The 19287-nt window shown below is 42.4% G+C and overlaps 2 protein-coding genes and 1 pseudogene across 2 annotated transcripts; all 3 read right to left on the bottom strand.

Annotated features, from left to right (window-relative positions):
• Window positions 1-2125: 2125 nt before the first annotated feature.
• LOC127760723 (uncharacterized) lies at window positions 2126-2821 on the bottom strand. The gene has a single exon (XM_052285020.1). The coding sequence runs from the start codon at window positions 2710-2712 to the stop codon at window positions 2407-2409; it is 306 nt and encodes a 101-aa protein (XP_052140980.1). The 5' UTR covers window positions 2713-2821; the 3' UTR covers window positions 2126-2406.
• A 2788-nt stretch (window positions 2822-5609) lies between these two features.
• LOC127784364 (uncharacterized) lies at window positions 5610-6072 on the bottom strand. The gene is made up of 2 exons (XM_052311602.1): window positions 6015-6072; window positions 5610-5932 (listed from the first exon to the last, which is right to left on the bottom strand). Exons 1-2 carry the CDS (start codon window positions 6070-6072, stop codon window positions 5610-5612), a joined length of 381 nt encoding a protein of 126 aa, XP_052167562.1.
• Window positions 6073-12875: 6803 nt separating this feature from the next.
• LOC127763890 (uncharacterized) lies at window positions 12876-16985 on the bottom strand (annotated as a pseudogene).
• Between the last annotated feature and the right edge of the window lie 2302 nt (window positions 16986-19287).

Below are 19287 nucleotides of genomic sequence, written 5' to 3'. Positions count from 1 at the left end.
AGAGCCTCCACGTTCGCTCTCATGGCCTAGAAATTCTCACATTAATCGGAGAAAAAGAAAAGGCAGAGTCCATATAGAAATACAATTTAGAAATAGCCTCTCACATTAATCGGAGAAAAAGAAAAAGTAGAGTCCATATAGAAATACAATTTAGAAATAGCTGAAATTCGGAATTAAAGAATAAGGAATATTAGAAGAGGAGACTAGACTCCACATAGAAATACAATTTATAAATTGTTGAAATTCAAAATTAAAAAATAAGGAATATTAGAACAGGATACTAGACTCCATATATAAATACAATTAGGAAATAACTAAAATTCGGAATTAAAAATAAGGAATATTAGAAATAGAGTATAGAGTCCATATAGAAATACAATTAGGAAATAATAGAAATTTAGAATTAAAAATAAGGAATATTAGAAGTAGAGTATAGAGTCATATAGAAATACAATTAATAATAAAAATAGAAATTCGGAATTAAAAAATAAGGAATATTAGAAGTAGAGTATAGAGACCATATAGGAATTTAAAACTAACTAAAACTTGGAATAAACATAATAAAATTAAAAGTAGAGTTTAGAGTCCGTATAAAAATACAATTTACAAATAACTAAAATTCAAAATTAAGAAAAACATGGGAAGAAGAGTTTAAAGTCAATATAGGAATACAATTTAGAAGTAACTGAAATTTGAAATTAAGAATTAAAGAATATTGAAAGATGAGTTTAGAGTCCACATAGAAATACAATTAGAAATAATAAAAATTCAGAATAAAAGTAAATAATATTGGAAGAAGAGCATAGAGTCTATATAGAAATACAATTTACAGAAAGTTCAGAATTAAAAAATAAGAAATATTAAAAGACGAGTCTAGAGTCCATATAGGAATATATGTAATTTACAAATAACTTAAATTTGATATTAAAAATAATTAATAACTAACACGTATATAAAATACAATATGAATATTACACATTAGTAGTTTTATAAAGTTATTACAAAATTTAAAATTATGTTATCATTTTAATATATGTGAATAATACAATAAGAAAACATATATACTATTATATGAGAGAAAATATAATGATATGCTAGCCGCGTAATCTGCGCGGGCCACCATGCTAGTTGTTAGGAAACGATATGTAAATAAACGATAAAAAAACGATAGATCGATCCCAGAATACACAAGATTTAATGTGAAAAATCCTCCCAAAGCAGGAGAGGAAAAACCACAGGCGCCAGCCAACAAATATCTTCACTATATCGAGGTGAGATTACAACGCTGAACGGTGGCTTATAAGAAGTATATATGAAGGTAAAGATCCATTGTACTAGGATGTGTCCTATCCGAGTACGAGGTTGGTTTTTTTTTTGGGACTGATAAATCTCTTAACCCCTCTGTCCCATAAATAATCCAATCCTACCAACGAAGCTAGACACGTGTGTGTCTAGATTCATAATCAGAATTGGCTTTTTTTTTTTGACAGAGTAGAATATAACATACCAGGAGTAGCAGAACACCAAAAACATTGCGGACTGGTTTGGTTTGTGGTCTAAATTGGCATTGTCAATATTTGGTAATTTTAACAGTGTTTAGTATCTATTTGGTCTGAAACCAAATTTTGGCATGCCTAAAGAAATAGGCCATTTCAATAGTGAATTTAGGTTGTTTTAGTTTCAATCCAAACATAACTTTACCTTGCCAAGATTAGCTATGCCAAAATCTTATCAAAATTTGACATTGACAAAAATTGGTAAGGTCAATTTATATCACAAAGCAAACCAGCCCTGCACCATAAAATTGCTGCCGGCAACCCCCTACGGCCCCTACCCTTCTCTGGGGCCCACTATCCAAGGTTCAATCCGGAATCTTTGATAATTGTCAAGAGAATCAGCCAAAAAGGAAAATCGCCTTTGGGGGCAAAAGGACACATGACGGGGAGCGGCGGCACACCGCCAAGGCGCCAACCTCAAAGACAACGCAGGAAGGGTCAATCGATGTTTTATTGGTGATCAGTAACGCCGTGCTCGCCGAGCGGCGTCAATATGCAAGGAGACGATGGAGGACCCCAAATCCACCCTTACCGAGATCTGAACTCAATAGATCTCCATTTGCCAACACTATACAAATTACAAGCAACCATACTTAATTTAAGAGATCTGAACTTAACAAACACTGGTCGATCAATCCTCCATCAATCGATCAGCCACAACGTGATCATTCATAGCAGTGATACTCCTACATATATACACTGGACACACTGCCGACAGAAGAAGTACAGTACTAGTACACAGTATTACAAATCACAACCACAGCAAGCGAGCAAGCAACACTAAAACATCAAGCCGGCCGCCGATAGTGATGCGGCCTGGGCCTGTACAAGAACCTCCTTGCTGCGAAGCTTACCAGAGCAGCGCCGCCACCATTAGGCCGACGGTGGCGAGGAGTGGCGGGACGGCGACGTGAAGGAGCTTCTTGCCGGCGGCACGGCGGGCAGCTGGGTTGTCGGACACCCACACCGAAGCGCCGACGAGGGTCACCCCGGCAAGGAAGATCCCGGTGAGCGCGAGGCGGTAGTAGTACGCGTCGTCGACGTTGCACGCGGCGGCCAGCGTGATGGCCGTGGAGACGGTGGCGAGGCCCACTGCGGCCAGCGCAGCCGGGACAGCGCCGTCGGCCTCCGCTTGCTGTCGAGCAGGAACCACCATGACCGGCGCCGGTGCCGCCACGCAGTAGTAGTATGTATCCTCAACTGGTGTCTGCTCCGCGGATTGCTAATGGGTTTTAGAAGTACAAGCTATGTAAAGAGAATTTGCTTAATTCCCGTTGGGGTGAACTATCAACTATGAAGCGCAGGCGTATATATAGATGATGTCAGTTCGTAGATTTCGATGAGAATTGGGAAAAAGAAAAATGTCACCGTCTCGGCGGCTCACGTTGTACGGTGGGGCCCATATGTCATGTGGATGGTACAGCGTTATGCGTGTTCAGTTTGCCATCTTCCTTAAGCTGCAAATTTGAAAATACAAATTCAGTCCCAGAGAAAAAGACAGGTATGCCGAAAATATTACTCATTCAAAGTCTACTCCTCGAAGCATGCCAATTGGTCAGTTATTCTTGTCCTACACTGATTGCCCTTCTGATTTCACAATTGTAGCTGCGGCTGTTCGCCGCGTATATTAATTTATTATTACGCTTACTTCATTCAAGGTCTGCTAGCTGCGGCAGTTCTCCGCATCTACATATCACAATGAAAAATATTCCTTCCGAATCTTCATTCAACAGCAGTTCTTCGCAGCAGACAGTATGCCTGTGTTTAGATCTAAGGGTGTAAAGTTTAAGTGTGTCACATTAAATATACGGACACACATTAAAGTATTAAACGTAGTCTAATAACAAAATAAATTATAGAATCTGCCTGTAAACCACGAGACAAATTTATTAAGCCTAACTAATCCGTCATTAGTAAATATTTACTGTAGCACCACATTGTCAAATCATGGCGAGATTAGGCTTAAAAGATTTGTCTTGTAAATTAGTCACAATCTGTACAATTAGTTATTTTTTTAGCCTATATTTAATACTTCATGCATGTGTTCAAACGTTCGATATGACCGGGTGTAAAATTTTTGTGTGGGAACTAAACAGGGCCTATATCAATGATCACGATCACATGTAATCCATGTGCCTTTTAAATTATTCGCAGTGTTTCGCATCTACGTACGCAATCATTGTGAAAAATAATCTGTGTGCTTCTTATTGTTACCAGTGTTCCGCATCAATATCGCGATCACTCTGAAAAAATATTCGTGTGCTTCTCTGTTTGCAGTTTTCCGCATCTACATATCGCAATCATAGTGAAAAATAAATTCCTCTTCTTGGTTCAACTGCAGTTTTCCGCATCTAACATATCACAATCCACAAACGCAAAATAATTCAAACGCCTCTCGAAACTAGTTCTAGGAGTATTCCGCAGATTTTTTCCCCCCACAATGCTAGCGGTCCAACCTGAATAAAATTCTACCACGATTATTTATTTATGCGACGTTTTCACGGACTACAATGCTTCCCCCAATACGAATTCAATGGGTGGAGTATATACTCTAGACACGATTCAATATTCAATAAATACTACACTCAAATGCTCACACGCTCTTTCATGCTTTCCTACATTTTAAAGATTTCTCGTCATTTTCCTGTTATTTTTTTATCATTTATTCCACATCCACTATTTCAGGAATTTAACACTGAATTTCAAGGATTTATACTCAATTTTGACCAATTGATCCCCTCGTCTCTGATCACTTCATGGTTCATAACAAACCGTTCAAAATTTCAGGATTTTGATTGAATCTCGTTCATGATTCGCGAGTCACGGAAGTTTGAATTCAAGATTTGGTCTTCGAAATTTTAAAAAGAAATTATCAAATTTTGATCGAAATTCGTGAAAATTGTTACTTAGCTTCTTAATAATAAGTTTATAAAGCTGATTGCAAATATTTATAAAAAAACTTCTTGGCAAATATATAGAGTTTGTGGCATTTAATCGTGGTACCCTGTCGAACTGATGGTGTTGAGCTTTCAGATTCAGTCACCGCGCGCTCGAAACACATCCGCAGGCAATAGTAGGATTTTATGGGCTATGGCAATAGTAACTGAAGATGCATGTGGATACTGACGGTGTCATCGTAACTCAATTAGCAGGAACTCAAAGCACATCAACGATGCTGTCCTCCAAACCCATACCACAAGCGATCGATGCCGATCGACCAGATCCTGGCCGAGGACGGACGGCCGACGCAGCTGGTTCGCAGCGACGGGTTGGCCGGAGAAGACGAATCCCGGCGATGGCGACCGGCCGGGAATCCGTGGACGAGAGGAATCTCGCGCTGCATCACGCCACACGGGCTACCGCCTCGATCATCCACCGCCGGAAACGCGATACCACAGTGGAGATAGGGGTGGGGGGGAACAATCAGGCGTAGATGCGGAGGCGGAGGGGCCGGCGAAGCAGCCGATCTTACCGGCAAATGGCCGCGAGAGATCTCCATGGCTGTAGCCACCGCCGCCGGCAACGCAAGGACAAGGTCATGCATGGATATGATGCGGCATGTATGCCCCCACTTAATATTCGGCGTCGGCGTAGGCGGCGACGGCGAGCGGCGTGGAGACTGGCCGCCTCCAGGGCAACGCAGTCCCAGTACTGCACTGCTGCCAACGGGCAGCAGTGGTGGCGCAATTGAAGAGAAACGCCGCCATGCTGGCTGTCATGCTCGATATGCATGGAGTACTCTAAATCCACTCTTCTCAAAATGTAATTAAGCTGAAAACTAGTACACCCCTTTGAATCGCCATGCTTGAAATTGCGAGATATGAGCTCATAATTAACAAAACACTCGTCGATTAAGCCAGCCATGCATCAATCGAACAACACTTTGACAGAGACAGACCAAGAACAAAAGGAGACGTGATCATACATAGCTGATACACACAATCGACTAGAAGAAGATGCAAGCTAGCTCTACTACATGATGATACTACAGCTCCAACCAGATTGTGATGCGGTCGGACAGGGGCTTTGTACATGAGCCTTAATTTGAGAGACTTACCAGAGGAGCACCGCCACTGATAGAACGACGGCGGCGAGGAGCGTCGGGACGGCGGCGTAGAGGAGCTTCTTGCCGGTGCCACGGCGGGCAGCTGGGTTGTCGGACACCCAGACTGAAGCGCCGACCAGGGCCACCCCGCCAAGGAAGGTCCCCGCGACGGCGAGGTGGTTGTAGGTGGTGGTGCGGAGGCCGCCCGGCGGCGGCTCGAACGCTGCGGTGGCCAAAGTGGTGGCCGTCGAGATGGCGGCGACGCCGAAAGCGCCCAAAGCGGAGGCGATCTTAGCCTCCGGTTCGCGGCGAGCAACACCCACACCAGTAGCTGTGCCGCCATTGTATTCAATCTCTCGACGGATTCGTAGCTGCTCGATCCTCTCTTTGTGAAGCTAATAGAAGAGAGAGACCTGTGGGGAGTTGGGGTGGCTTGGTTAGTTGCTGGAGCTGGAGGTGGAACGCAAACATGTAGTACTATATATATACGCAGTAGGCGGAGGTGCCGATCGAGGAGGCCGGGATTTAAGGTGGCTTGGTTGCACTATGGCGCGAGCGCACGCAAACAAGGCGCACATGGCATATGATGCATGGGATGATGGGAATGCTCCATGCGTCGCGATCTTTCTATTATTCTGGGCCCACTTGTCATTCGATCATCCCAAGGTAATTTAGTAGTGAGGCGCTAATACGCTGCCGCACGAAGGAAAACTAACGGTATTGCTGCCACAAATTACGGTAGATTTCAGTCGGTTGTTTCAACCGTCAGATGCGGATGCAGCAATTGCGTATGTGTACGCATATCCCTCCGATTCTGTCCTTTTCTGATCTCTTCTGTTGTTTTAACGTTAGTATTTGCTAAGTAGGATTACTAATTAATCTTAAAAACTAAATATCTGTGTCATCACAAATTTATAGTTTTGGGAATTACATCAACAACTTACACATGTAATTTTGAGAATTACATATGTAATTTTAGGACTTACATTTGTAATTTTGGAATTTACATTGTAAATACACTAAAATTACATATGTAATTTATGGACTTACAATGTAAATACATAGCGACTATTTTTGGTGAAAAATATGGCGCCATATATATAGCTACTCCCATTAATGACGATCAGGTTTCGAAACAAGGAAGCTTCTACGAACGGCATAAATAATCCTGCGCGCGCGGTTTTGCTGCAACACCGACTCTCTCTCTCTCTCTCTCTCTCTCTCTCTCTCTTTACGTTCGGCCTTCGCGCACACGTCGACCTACCCATCCCGTGCTTTCTAGCTTTTTCGTTGGGGGCACACGTTGGTAGGCATGAAAACGGTATGGAAATGGACGAAACCACCTTTATCGTTTTTATTTTCATTTTTTTTTGGAATTGGAATCGAAACCGGAAACCTCGGATACGAAAATAGAATTGAATATTATTGAAACCTAAAATAGAGCGAAAACGAACCGGCACTGATACGATAACAAAAAATTATCGAAATAAAAAAACCCTCAAACCGAGCTTCAAACTTCGATGGACAGAAACTTCAAACAGACGGCGGGGGACGAGGCGACGTAAGATATGAATGCATCGCTCCGCTGCCCGGCTCTGGAATCTTCGATGTCTATCTCAGTCCCTCACTCTCTAGTCTCTAATGGCTTGTTTGGTAACTTGAGGGAAGGGGATTGGGAGTTTACACGGGGGAATTGATGATGAGATTAAGATGGGAATTTGATTTTTAATCCCAATATCTTGTTCGGTAGAGGTGATGGAAATTGATAGGGAGTTTAGTTGGAGATTAGATCATTAATAAAAACGAATGGCTGAGATTTGCTTAGACAAAGTAGAGGAGGAATTCCCTCCCAATTAGCTGCCCCTACCCAGGTATTGAAAAGGAGGGAGTTCCTTCCTCAATTCTTCATCCCCATCCCACCAAAATTCCCATGTCTCCCAACCAAACAAAACACTTAATAGCCTCATCCCTCAAAAAACTCCCAATCCCTCCTAAAAACTCTCTCCAACCAAACAGGCCGTAAGTCTCTAGGTTAGGGAAGGTATTATGGACTAGGTATTATGCTGAACTGGGCTGGGTGGGGAAGGTATCATTAACAAGATGGGAACCACATGCGTTGCTGCGAAAAAAATTATGTGACAAAATACTATATATGAGTTGCACTTGAGAAAATTATCCGAAGGTCATAAATATTGATTGGGATATATATGGTTTTGTTTTAGAAGATAGGTGATTTAAACCTGTGATGAATCATCTAAATATTAAAAATAATAAAATGATATGGGCATATGGCTTTATCAGAGAAGAAGAAATTACTATTAACTACATTTAGTGGGGATGATGAACTTTATAGATACTAGTGGATACCCTATGAGTTGGAATTTAAAATAAATTGTAACTCATAGACTCGTATGCCTAAATAGATAATATTTTGAGCTATATAGTAATTGATGTGAAATTGCAATTATATATATCATTTGGATAGTCATGTACTCCCTCCATCGTAAAATAAGTGCACCCCTCTAGTTTAATTTTGAAGTGAGTGTAGTTCAAATTGTTAGTTTTTTTTTATGAAACCAATCCGCGTAGGTTCAAGTCTTAGATTTCCTAGGTACGTATACAAAGTTTTCTCTTGATCTTTGCATGGAGGGAGTATAGAGGTTTTCGTATAGAACGTGACTCCGAAGGAAAACAAAATAAACTTTTTTATTCGGTACAGATCGGCGGACAGCATGCGGCCTTGGTCAAGTGGTCATGTGGCCGGGTGCGCCGGGCGGGGTCGTGGGTCGTCGTTCGTGGGGTTGCGCGCGAGCTGCGCTCGTCCTCGGTGTCCGTGCGTGTTGCGACAATCTCCCACGTGCGCCGTGCGCCCTCGGCCGCTTTGCGATTACAATCCACCTGCTGGCTGTAAGGTTAGATTTATAACCTTCTCTTAGTCTACTTATATAATAGTGAGCTCTTTATAATTAATACAGGGTCCACTTGTCTCTCTCACAGAGTTTTTTGGTTTCTATGTCCAAGCCGGCTATAAGTTTACAGCCCGCTTCTCCTCTCTTCTCTCCTCCACCTCAGCATTTAGCTGGCTTATAGCCTACTATTATACCAGCAGCACAATTCTCAAGGTTAAAAGAATATTCACGCATGTGCTTCGTTGCCTTCCCCGGAGCGCGCGATTAGATGATAGAGTACTCCTACAGTCCTACAGTCCTACTCCATATGCTGTAAAAAGACGGTGATACTGCAGTTAATACTATTGTGATTAGACGAAGGTAGTAGTAATAAAACAGGTCGTCCCCGGCGGCTATATATATATATGAACTGAAGCATCTCATTAACGCAAGTCTAAATCTCAAAGTACAGACATACTGTATATTCGTCGTTAGGTCTCCGTACGTTCTAGTAGCTCCCTTCTCTAGCTTGGCGTCTCTGCTGAATTGTTTGCCAGTAGCTAGCTAGGCCGGCACACGGAGGGACTACAGCTAATTAACTAGCTAGGGTGCAGGCGTCTGCATGGCCGCCATTGTCAAGATCAGCCTCGCCGTGGCGCTCAACGTGCGCGGCCTACTGCAGATGGCCCGCGAGGACCTGGTGTCGGTGCTGCTGGTGGTCGGCGTGTGGACCAGTTCCACGGCCGTGCGCGCGGCCGCCACCGCGCCGCCGGAGTGGGTAGTGCTCATCGGCGACTACGACGGTCATGCCTACCGCTACTACATGGCGGCCGTCGCGGCCGCGTTCATCGGCGGCGTGGCCACAATGTGGGCGGCGGTCTGGGTGTCTGTCGCCGCCGCCGACGCCCGCCGTGGCGCCGGCATTGAGCAGTGGATTCTCTGCGCCGCCTTGGTACCCTTCGTTCTCGCTGTCGGCCTCCTCAGCGACAGTACTACTACTGAGATCAACTTCAATGCTTGATGCATGATGGCCTACTAGCTAGGGAGCTACGACGACCCGTAGTCCCGTACTGCATTAATTTGTTGATCGATTTGTCTAAACTAGCTCGATCTCTTTTTGCTGCTTTAATTTGATTGATTTCCTAGCACAGGTCAGGTACTTTCATTTTAAATTATATCATTTATGAGCATGCAGTTATGCATGTGTGTGTGGAGTATTGCCATTCTTAAGTTCATAATAATCGGTAGTTCCCCTAATAATTGATGCTCCTGTGCACTTTGGTAACTCTAGTTAATCACTTTTATTTTTGGGCCAAATTTTATATAGCTGCATTAATAGGAGTAACTAACATATCCAGCATTAGAGCAGATACAATAGCAGATTATAAACTAGCTATAAATATATTTTAAGAAGATAAAAAGGGAGAGATAAGTAGTGGGCTATAGATTTGTAGCCAGCTGCAGCACAAACTCCAAGACACAATGTGTATATGACATGTAGGACCAGATATTAATAGTGTAGTATATGTTTATATATAACTATTATATGAACTGGCTATTAAATTTACTATAGATGATTTGAAACTAGTATTAAAGAAATACTATTAAACTTATATTAAAGAAATGTAAGAGGATAATCCTTTTAGGAAGCTCCCTTTTAGAAATGCGGAAATTGGAAGAAGAACATGGTTTTACTACGTAGTACATGTACAAATTATATAACTCTCTACGCAGAGAGAGAATGGAGGTGCCAATGACTATATATAAACCACGAGGAATAGTATACATACGTACCCCCATCGCTAGTAATTAATCTCTAGTACTACTGCTTCGTATATCATATAGGCTGTGTTTAGTTCAGCGCAAAGTTTAGATTTTGGTTGAAATTGAAAATGATGTGACTGAAAAGTTGTGTGTGTATGACAGGTTGATGTGATGGAAAAGGACCGAAGTTTGGATCCAAACTTTAAATCTAAACACAGCCATAGTAGTATTGGGTTGGGTTTTCACATGGCTACTGCAGGGAAGCGCATGAACTTACTTGGAACTACTCCCTAAGCTTCGTCCCAAAATATAAGCATTTCTAGCTATGTATTCAGATTTATAGCTAAAAGTTATTATATTTTAGAATGGAGGTAGTAATAAATAAAACTTGATTTTCAAATCTGGTTCCTGACTGTCCATCCCTATGTAACGTGGCGCGCTCTAAATCGAAGTTTAAGAGCAAGTTTGATAGTATAGCCATTTATTAACTCTAAATATAGTTAATTTAATAATTAATTTCATACAATAGTTATCTATAACCATATATTATATAATTAATATATGGTCTCACCTAATTTATAGCTGGCTATAAAATCTTTAGCCTATTGTTTTTATCTCTCTTCTTTTAACTTTTTAAAGTTAAAATATGTTTATAGCTAAATTATAGTAGCTATTGTGCCCGCTCTAACTAGAATGGCGTCGTCCAACACTTCGTTACTCCAGCTAGAAGGAACATGTCCCTAGACGACCGGCTCCTTGTTCTGCGGGCCGGAAAGTATGTTGTCGACTTCACGTTTGCCAAACGGCCCCGTCCCTGTGACTCGTCCCCGTCTACTAGCTGAACTGAACCTGTGACTCTGTGAGCGCCCCCCAACTGGCCGCAACAATCCCAAGAGTTTTGACCAGCTTTGGATGATTAATTAGAGCACCCGTAATAGTAAAGTAAGGTGCTCTCTATAAATCATGTGTATCTCAGCAACAGACTAGATTAATAGTAAACCACCTCAATAGTATGTCTACGTGGGTATCTATAGCTCTCTCATGCATTGCATAGTTTTTCTCTATAGACTATCTCTAAGTTAATAGATAGCTTTGCTCTTTCTCTTCATTTAATATCTTCCAAGTAAGAAAATATGCTGACATAGATCTCTTGTAGAGAGCTTATAGATAACTATTGTGGTATTCCACCGTTCCTCGCGCATACGGGCACTGCTGCCGCCGTTCAGCTATACTTTGAGGTTTCAATCCCAAGAAAAGTGCAGCGCCACAGTTGGCGCAGCACGTGCGCTCATGCACAGCTCACTCTCCGCCTCTCCGCTCATGGAGATGAGGACATTGCAATTGACAAAAGTGTGGCCATGGCCCATGGCCCATGGGTGCCGAAATTTTGACAAACTGGCCCATCTAGAAAACTTAATTCACAAATAAACCATACCAAAACCTAATTTCATAAATAAACTATGACCTCAGCGCCAACGGGGTTGGTGTTGAGCTGTAACGTCTCTCGCTATTGTTGGCGCTAGGAGACATGAATCTGCCAGGTGAAGGGGGCTGATCTACGCCATGTGTGCTAGCGCTGACCTGTGTATAATATGTAGCGCTGACCTGTGTATAATATGTAACTACTCCCTCCTACCAAAAAAATCTAACCTAATATGGGATGTGACATATTATAATTCTGACCAGATTCATTGTATTATGATATGTCCCATCCCATGTTAGGTTGGGTTTTTTTTTAATGGAGGGAGTACGCGTGGGCAACAAGATTTAGGGAGTGAAGTTAACTTAGCTTGGTGGTTTGTATGGGCAGCTGCTATCCATAAAGTCAAGGGATCGATTCCCTCGTCGTTGCTTTTACATTTCCTCTCCCGATTCCCTTAGTATCTCGGTTTAATTTGCTTTCGGAGATTTAATCACACTCCTGGATGTGAGGGACACTGTTACTAATCCTCCCTCCCCGGCCAGCTAGCGCGCTGCTCCGGATGCCGGAGGAGGCTGAATCCAACGACGACCTGCGGCTGCGGGCTGCGGGCTGCGGCTGAATCCAGGTTGCTCCAACAAACAATCATCCCCCCCGGCGGCCCCCGCAACTCGTTTGTTGTTGGTCGAGAGGAAGAGATGACGTCACGAGGATGTTCTCTCCGCCGTTCAGCCCACGGGCCCACAGCCCACACACGTCAATGTTCGGCCCAACAATCGCACAACCCTGTAGCTGATGCAACATCCCGAAAGCGTCTCCACCGAGTCAGCTCTAAACCAAACATACCACCACCAGCTCACCTCAAAAACTACAGGCATAGCACCTACTCCCTCCATCCCATAAAAAACGAACCGCAAACATAGCACCTACTCCCTCTGTTCCTAAAAAAACAAATCTAGTAATAGGAAACAAATCTAGTAATAGGAGTGTGTTTAGTTAACGCCAAAATTGAAAGTTTGGTTGAAATTAGAACGATGTGATGGAAAAGTTAGAAGTTTATGTGTGTAGGAAAGTTTTGATGTGATAGAAAAGTTAAAAGTTTGAAGAGAAAATTTGAAATTAAATACGGCATAGATGTGACATAGAGTACAATGAATGTAAACAGATGTATGTCCAGATTCGTAGTATCATGATATATCACATCTAATGCTAGGTTAGTTTTTTTTTTTTTGTGCAACAGAGGGAGTATCAGTTATCACAGCCATAATGGCTGTTAGGTTTGCACACCCGAGCACAGGTTTAACAAGACTAGCAAAATTCACAGCTGCAGGAAAAAATATGCAGAACATTGCCCTATTCTAACTCTTGCTGCCAAGCTTTCAGAATTAGTCGCAGCAGCGCAATGCACTCAACTCTAGGATGTTTTATTAGTGCATTTTTTTTCTGCACAAAAGACAGGAATTGTAGATATAGTTTAATCATAAATGTCGTCATAGAAAACACTACTGTCATAACTATGTTAAACTCTCAAGGAACTACAAAAGCCTTACAAGAGAATTTGCCTATGCCTCTTCTAAACAACTCTTCTGACTAAATGACATTCCAGAAAATTAGTGCACACACCAGTCTCCACATACACATAAATACAGACCATGGCAATTATACGTTAGGTTGATTTCCTCATTATACCAGTGATCCGCAATTACCGGAGGATAGAAAACACCAACTTCGGAGTACCGCACGATCGCTCAAATGTGCATGAATTTTCACCGAACGTACCAAACTGCTTGATCAAGTCCTGATACCAGGGTTTAACAACAGAACCTCCACCATACTACCATCTTATGCCAGCAGAAATGCATTTAAGAGCAACTGAACAAATGGTTAACAATGCCATATCAGTCTGTGTGCTTAAATAGAGAGATCTCTCCTGGCAAAGTTATGTATCACACAGCTATGAGGCATTTCTTTTGCTGCTCTTTGACAGGTTATACATGCCTCTAAAATCAGAGCAGATGCATCTGGTCTTCTTACAACTCAACATCCCCCTACATAAAAGAAGAACCATACACTATCCGTTAATAAAGAGCTGTTAGAGATGGTAAAAATACATGAGCAAATCTGTAGTTCACTACATGAAAAAGATAATGACACAAGGATGATGATTCTTTCAGAAGTATATTAAAATTTACCAACGCTTTCCATTATACTTGCACTTTAAAGGCACCTGCTATTCCTATTCATTTTGACCAAAAAAAAGTAGACAAGAATAAGCAAAAGATTTGCTCATCTTTTGTACAAGTGGAGATTTATTTACAATATGCAATTCCATCACTCAGAAGAACAGCACTTAACCACCTATTACATAGCACAAATTTTAAAAGTTGAATATTTTTTACGAGATGCATTATGGTGTTTCAAAGGTGCCAAATGCCCTCAGCTCTGGTCCTGCTACGTCTTTCTCCGTTTTCCCCTAAGTTTCTAGGAATACCTCTAGGCCCTAGTGCTCTTGCCTTGGGTTGCCATGCCACTATTCATCAAGACAAAAAAGGTCATGTCGAACAATTCATAAGAGTTAAACATTACGAGATTCTCTCAAGGTTCAGCAACAAGTCAAAACACGAACACTAACTACTATCAACCAGAGCATATCACAACAAAATATACAGCTGAATACACTGCTTTTGACATCAAAACAAAGGAATTATAGATGTAATAGAACAGTAGAGGGATAAGCCTTTTCTTAGAAGTTTAACAAGTAGAGTATAGTGAAAAGAGAAAAGGGCATTAAGAAAATATCTCAGGACCTAGTGTATGGATTGACATGTATGAGTTATCCTGCGTTGCCCTGAGGCCATTTTCACATCAAAATAAACACAGAGTTCACAGTCCATAACCTATCAGGCAAAGCGATAGCCATATTCATGTATGAAATATGGCTGCACCATTGGGCATAGAAGAATTTTAGTTGACCTCAATGTCTTGTGCAAATGTATTTACAAAAGTCTATTGGTTCAGATAGACAGAGCGCATGCACATAGCATGAGTGTAGCTCGAATACAAACCTCACATTTATTGTAAGAGCAAAAGAACAGATGTGTTCCTACAAATTTTGCAATTACTTAAGCTTCAGCTATGGAACAAAGGAAATCAGCACAGAAGAGAAACCAGCCCATTAATTTTGTTCGCATAAGGGTTGTTGAAAGAAGCAATGTGTATCTAGCAAAAATCCCATTCAGCTCTAATTACATGAATCACCAATAGCAGCATATAATCAAGTACAAATCACGTATAACAATGCCATAAATTTAATAACTTTACAGCAAATCAAATAAATACTCAGAGCAGGATATAAAGGCCATAATAGCTTAGCGAACTAATTGGATTGTGCTATAACACATGGTTGCTGAAATACATCTTTTTTTTCTCTTCCCATTAGGAGGGGACAGCCCTCGTTTTTTACTTCCATTAAAACAGAACAAATCATCTTGAACCACTCACAAGAAGATCAACATGACAAGATGCTCAATGTTTCAGCAACTTAACTAAAAGGGCATATTGGGACTAAATATGCACCGATAGTAAAGATCAAGTATTGCGATTAACAAGAAGCACATCACACCCAACCAAAGACTAATATCAGTCTTTAAACATAAGGAATTAGATGTAACTGGACAGCACAGAGAAAACCTTACACTTGCGTTTTAAGCAGCATACTGAAGAGAAAATGGTATCTACGACAATATTTGGGGACCTAGTGTTGGATCGCTTGATACAATTGATAATATGTCTCCCAGGGTCTATTTTTCATCACAGGAATGCGCTTTACATAACCTACCACGCAACGCAACTGCTGGGATTTTAGGGATTATGGGAACAGTCAGCATAACTAAATTAGCAAGGAACTCAAAGTCAAAGCACATCGACGATGCTGTCCTCCAAACCCAAGTGCCCCCTAACACCTACCACAAGCGATCCCCGACCAGATCCTGGCCGAGGACGGGCGGCGCAGGTTCGCGCGGCGAGGGGCTGGCCGGAGAAGACGAACCCCGGCGATGGCGACCGGAAATCCGTGGACGGGCGGAATCTCGCGCGCCGCACGGGCTACCGCCTCGATCAACCACCGCCGGAAACGCGATAGCACAGTCAGTGGAGAGAGGGGTGGGGATCAATCAGGCGTAGATGCGGAGGCGGAGGCGGAGCAGCCGACCTCACCGGCAAATGGTCGCGTGAGATCTCCATGGCCGTAGCCGCCGCCGCCGCCGCCGCCGCCGGCAACGCAAGGACAAAGGTCATGGATATGATACGGCATGTGGGCCCCACTTAATATGGCCCACCATTCCCTCTCTTCTAACAGTTGCCTCAAAAAAAAAGAAAAGAAAAAAAAAAGGAGAAAAAGATGGGCTTTTAGCACCAGAAGGACACGACGGCCGACAAGGCAAACTTCCAGAACTATTCAGCGTCGGCGGCGACGGCGAGCGGCGCCGATATGCATGGAGTACTCCAAATCCACTCTTCCCTAAATGTAATTAAGCCAAAAACTAGTACTGCATAGCTCCCCTTTGAATCACCATACTTCAAATTGGGAGATATGAACTCATAATTAACAAAACACTCGTCGATTAAGCCGGCCATCAATCGAATAACACTTTGACAGACCAAGAACAGGAGACGTGATCATACATATGTGATACACACAATGGACTAGAAGAAGAAGAAGCAAGCACTATTACATGATGATACTACAACTCCACGAGACACAACACATGACGGAGCGATCGACCAACAAAACAAACAAATGAACAATACAAATGGAATAATTAAGATTGCATTTGATTGACACAAGGAGCACGCTAGGGACGGCCGGCTTGGCTCCGATCATGGCGGATAGTAATGCGGTCGGACAGGGGCTTGTACATGCTTACCAGAGCAGCGCCGCCACCGATAGAACGACGGCGGCGAGGAGCGGCGGGACGGCGGCGTAGAGGAGCTTCTTGCCGGTGCCACGGCGGGCAGCTGGGTTGTCAGAGACCCACACTGAAGTGCCGACCAGGGCCACCCCGCCAAGGAAGGTCCCTGCGAGCCCGGCGACGGCGAGATGGTTGTAGGTGGTGGTGCCGAAGCCGCCCGGCGGCGGCTCGAACGCCGCGGTGGCCAAAGTGGTGGCCGTGGAGATGGCGGCGACGCCGAGCGCGCCCAAAGCTGAGGCCTCCGGTTCGCGGCGAGCATCACCCAGCAGTAGCTTTGCCGCCGCCATTAGATCTCTCGATCAATTCGTGGCTGCCCGACTCGATCCTGTGGGGAAGGTTGGAGTTGGGGTGGCTTGGTTTCCTGGAGAGAGAGAGGAATATATAGTGATAACCCCGCGGACGCAAACGAAACGACGACATTCGACGGATTTTGCATGTAGTAGAAAATTTTGCCCAATGGGCAAAATAGTAAAAAGATCACGACCTACCAAACCTGACATAAAACTGAAAACGACATTCAACGGATGGAGTAGTCAAGAGAAAGACCCACATGGCATTCCAATCGCGGGCTCGCGGCGCGAGTGCTCGATCTAGTGCCACTGACATAATGGGACCTTCTGTACTGGGCCCACTTGTCATCCAGTCATTCCAAGGTACTAATAACCCTTCAGTTTACGTTCTGCGCTACGGTGGAGAGAGATTAGAGAAGCTTCTGCGAAGGGCGAACGCACATAGATAACCCTGCAGTTTACGTTCGGCCTTCGGGTACACGTCGACCCGTCCCGTGCTCTTTTTATTTTGTTCGGGGCACACGTTCGGGACGGGGTCCGCCGCCCCCCCGCCCCGGCGCGACTGAGCGATTTTTCCGGGTTTTTTTCGTTTCTCCTGTTTTTCCTTTTTCCATTTTCGTTTCTCTTCTGTTTTTCTTTTTTGTTTTTTCGTTTCTCTTCTGTTTTTGGTTTTTTCTTTTTTTAATGTACGTATTACAAAGTTTGTATTTGTGTGTATACCAAGTTTGTATTCATTCGTATACAAACTTTGTATTCGTATTTTTTTCTCTCGGTTTTTAATATGTAGATATACAAAGTTTATATACACGTATGCAAAGTTTATATACGCATATGCAAAGTTTGTATACGTGTATGCAAAGTTTATACACGCGTATATAAAGTTTGTATATGTGTATATTTTTTATACATCGATTTTTTGGTACACATAAAAATTATATATACACGTATGTATATACTTTATATATATATATATGCATAAACTTTGTATTATTTAATACAAAATTTATATGTATATATACAATAATACAAAGTTTAATATACAATATATGCATATTCATATATACATGTAGTAGTAGCAGTAGTAGTGTATGAGTTGTAGATTTGTAGTAGTAGTAGCAGTAGCCTATGAGTAGTAGTAGTGGAAGCCTATGAGTAGTAGTAGTGGACTTGGTGGTTGCGCGCCCGCGTGACCGCGCGACTAGTCGCGCATTAGGGGCACCCCCCCTCCCCCCCTATGCTCCCTCCTCTCCTCCTTCTTCTCTTCCTATTACACCATTAAAAAAATAAAAAAATAAAGTTGAAAAAGTTTATGTATAGAAATATTATATATAAAAAATATTTGAATTCAAATTCAAATTTAAAACAGGTATGTAAACTTTTGACTTATAAACTTTGGATCTATAAACTAATATTTGAATTCAAATTCAAATTTGAAACGGGTATGTAAACTTTTGACTTATAAACTTTGGGTCAATAAACTTTAGGTGTATAAACCTTAGATGTATAGAAATACTATATATAAAAAATATTTGAATTCAAATTCAAATTTAAATCGGAAATATAAATTTTTGACTTATAAACTTTGGGTCTCTAAACTTTGCATGTGTAAACTTGAGGTGTATAAATTTACTAAAATAAGAAAGTAATGTGGTGCCAAAAAAGCAAACCACGTGGAGGAGGGGGTGATCGCTCAGGGCGATCGATCGCCCCTTAGCAATCTGATTTTCAGCCCACAAATTTTCCATAAATATATATATCTTTATCTTTACCTATTATAAAAGTTTAAGATGTTTTTCCCAACCTTTTTTTCGTACGTTGTACCTGGGCGCGCGGTTCGATTCCCTCCCGTACGCAAAACAGACAACTCTATGGTTTGCTATATGGCTTAATTCTAAGGTCGTTACGATGCGATTTTGCTCTAATTATTGAAAAAATGGAAAGAGAAGGAGATAAGGATTAAAATCCCTCAATCAATTTTGTTTTATCTCCGTGGATGTGGAGGGATTTCACGAAGGGGATGGTTTCCGACAGTGTTGGGAAGCTGCGGAGTTGGACGGAGATAGGGGACGACCATGTAGCACTGGGACCCACGCGACAGCTAGAGGAGGAGAAGGGACACTAATTAGACTTTGTGGTTGCTTGATGGGCTGGATGCGCGCTTGCAGGTCGAGGTGGAAGGGAGGAGAAGTCAGGTTAATGGGCTGGCTTTGCTACGGGCTAAAGAAAGAATGGGCTCAAAATGGCCCAGGGAGAAAGGAGGGTTCTCATTTAAATAAATGCTAAAATGATGTTTGTATTATCAAAACTAGTTGGGTTGCCCGCGCAATTGCACGGCTAGCACCCAAACAAAATAA

The sequence above is a fragment of the Oryza glaberrima genome, chromosome 1 (assembly GCF_000147395.1).
Source record: "Oryza glaberrima chromosome 1, OglaRS2, whole genome shotgun sequence".
Taxonomy (NCBI): domain Eukaryota; kingdom Viridiplantae; phylum Streptophyta; class Magnoliopsida; order Poales; family Poaceae; genus Oryza; species Oryza glaberrima.
The sequence above is the reverse complement of the archived record's forward strand: the minus strand, read 5'-3'. Positions and strand labels throughout refer to the sequence as shown.

Bases quoted from the DNA above. Each gene is read 5' to 3' on its own strand.
- LOC127760723 (XM_052285020.1), bottom strand. From the start codon at position 2,712: ATGGTGGTTCCTGCTCGACAGCAAGCGGAGGCCGACGGCGCTGTCCCG.
- LOC127784364 (XM_052311602.1), bottom strand. From the start codon at position 6,072: ATGTTTGCGTTCCACCTCCAGCTCCAGCAACTAACCAAGCCACCCCAA. The intron at 5,933-6,014 runs GTCTCTCTCTTC...ATGGCGGCACAG, and splicing joins GCCACCCCAACTCCCCACAG to CTACTGGTGTGGGTGTTGCT.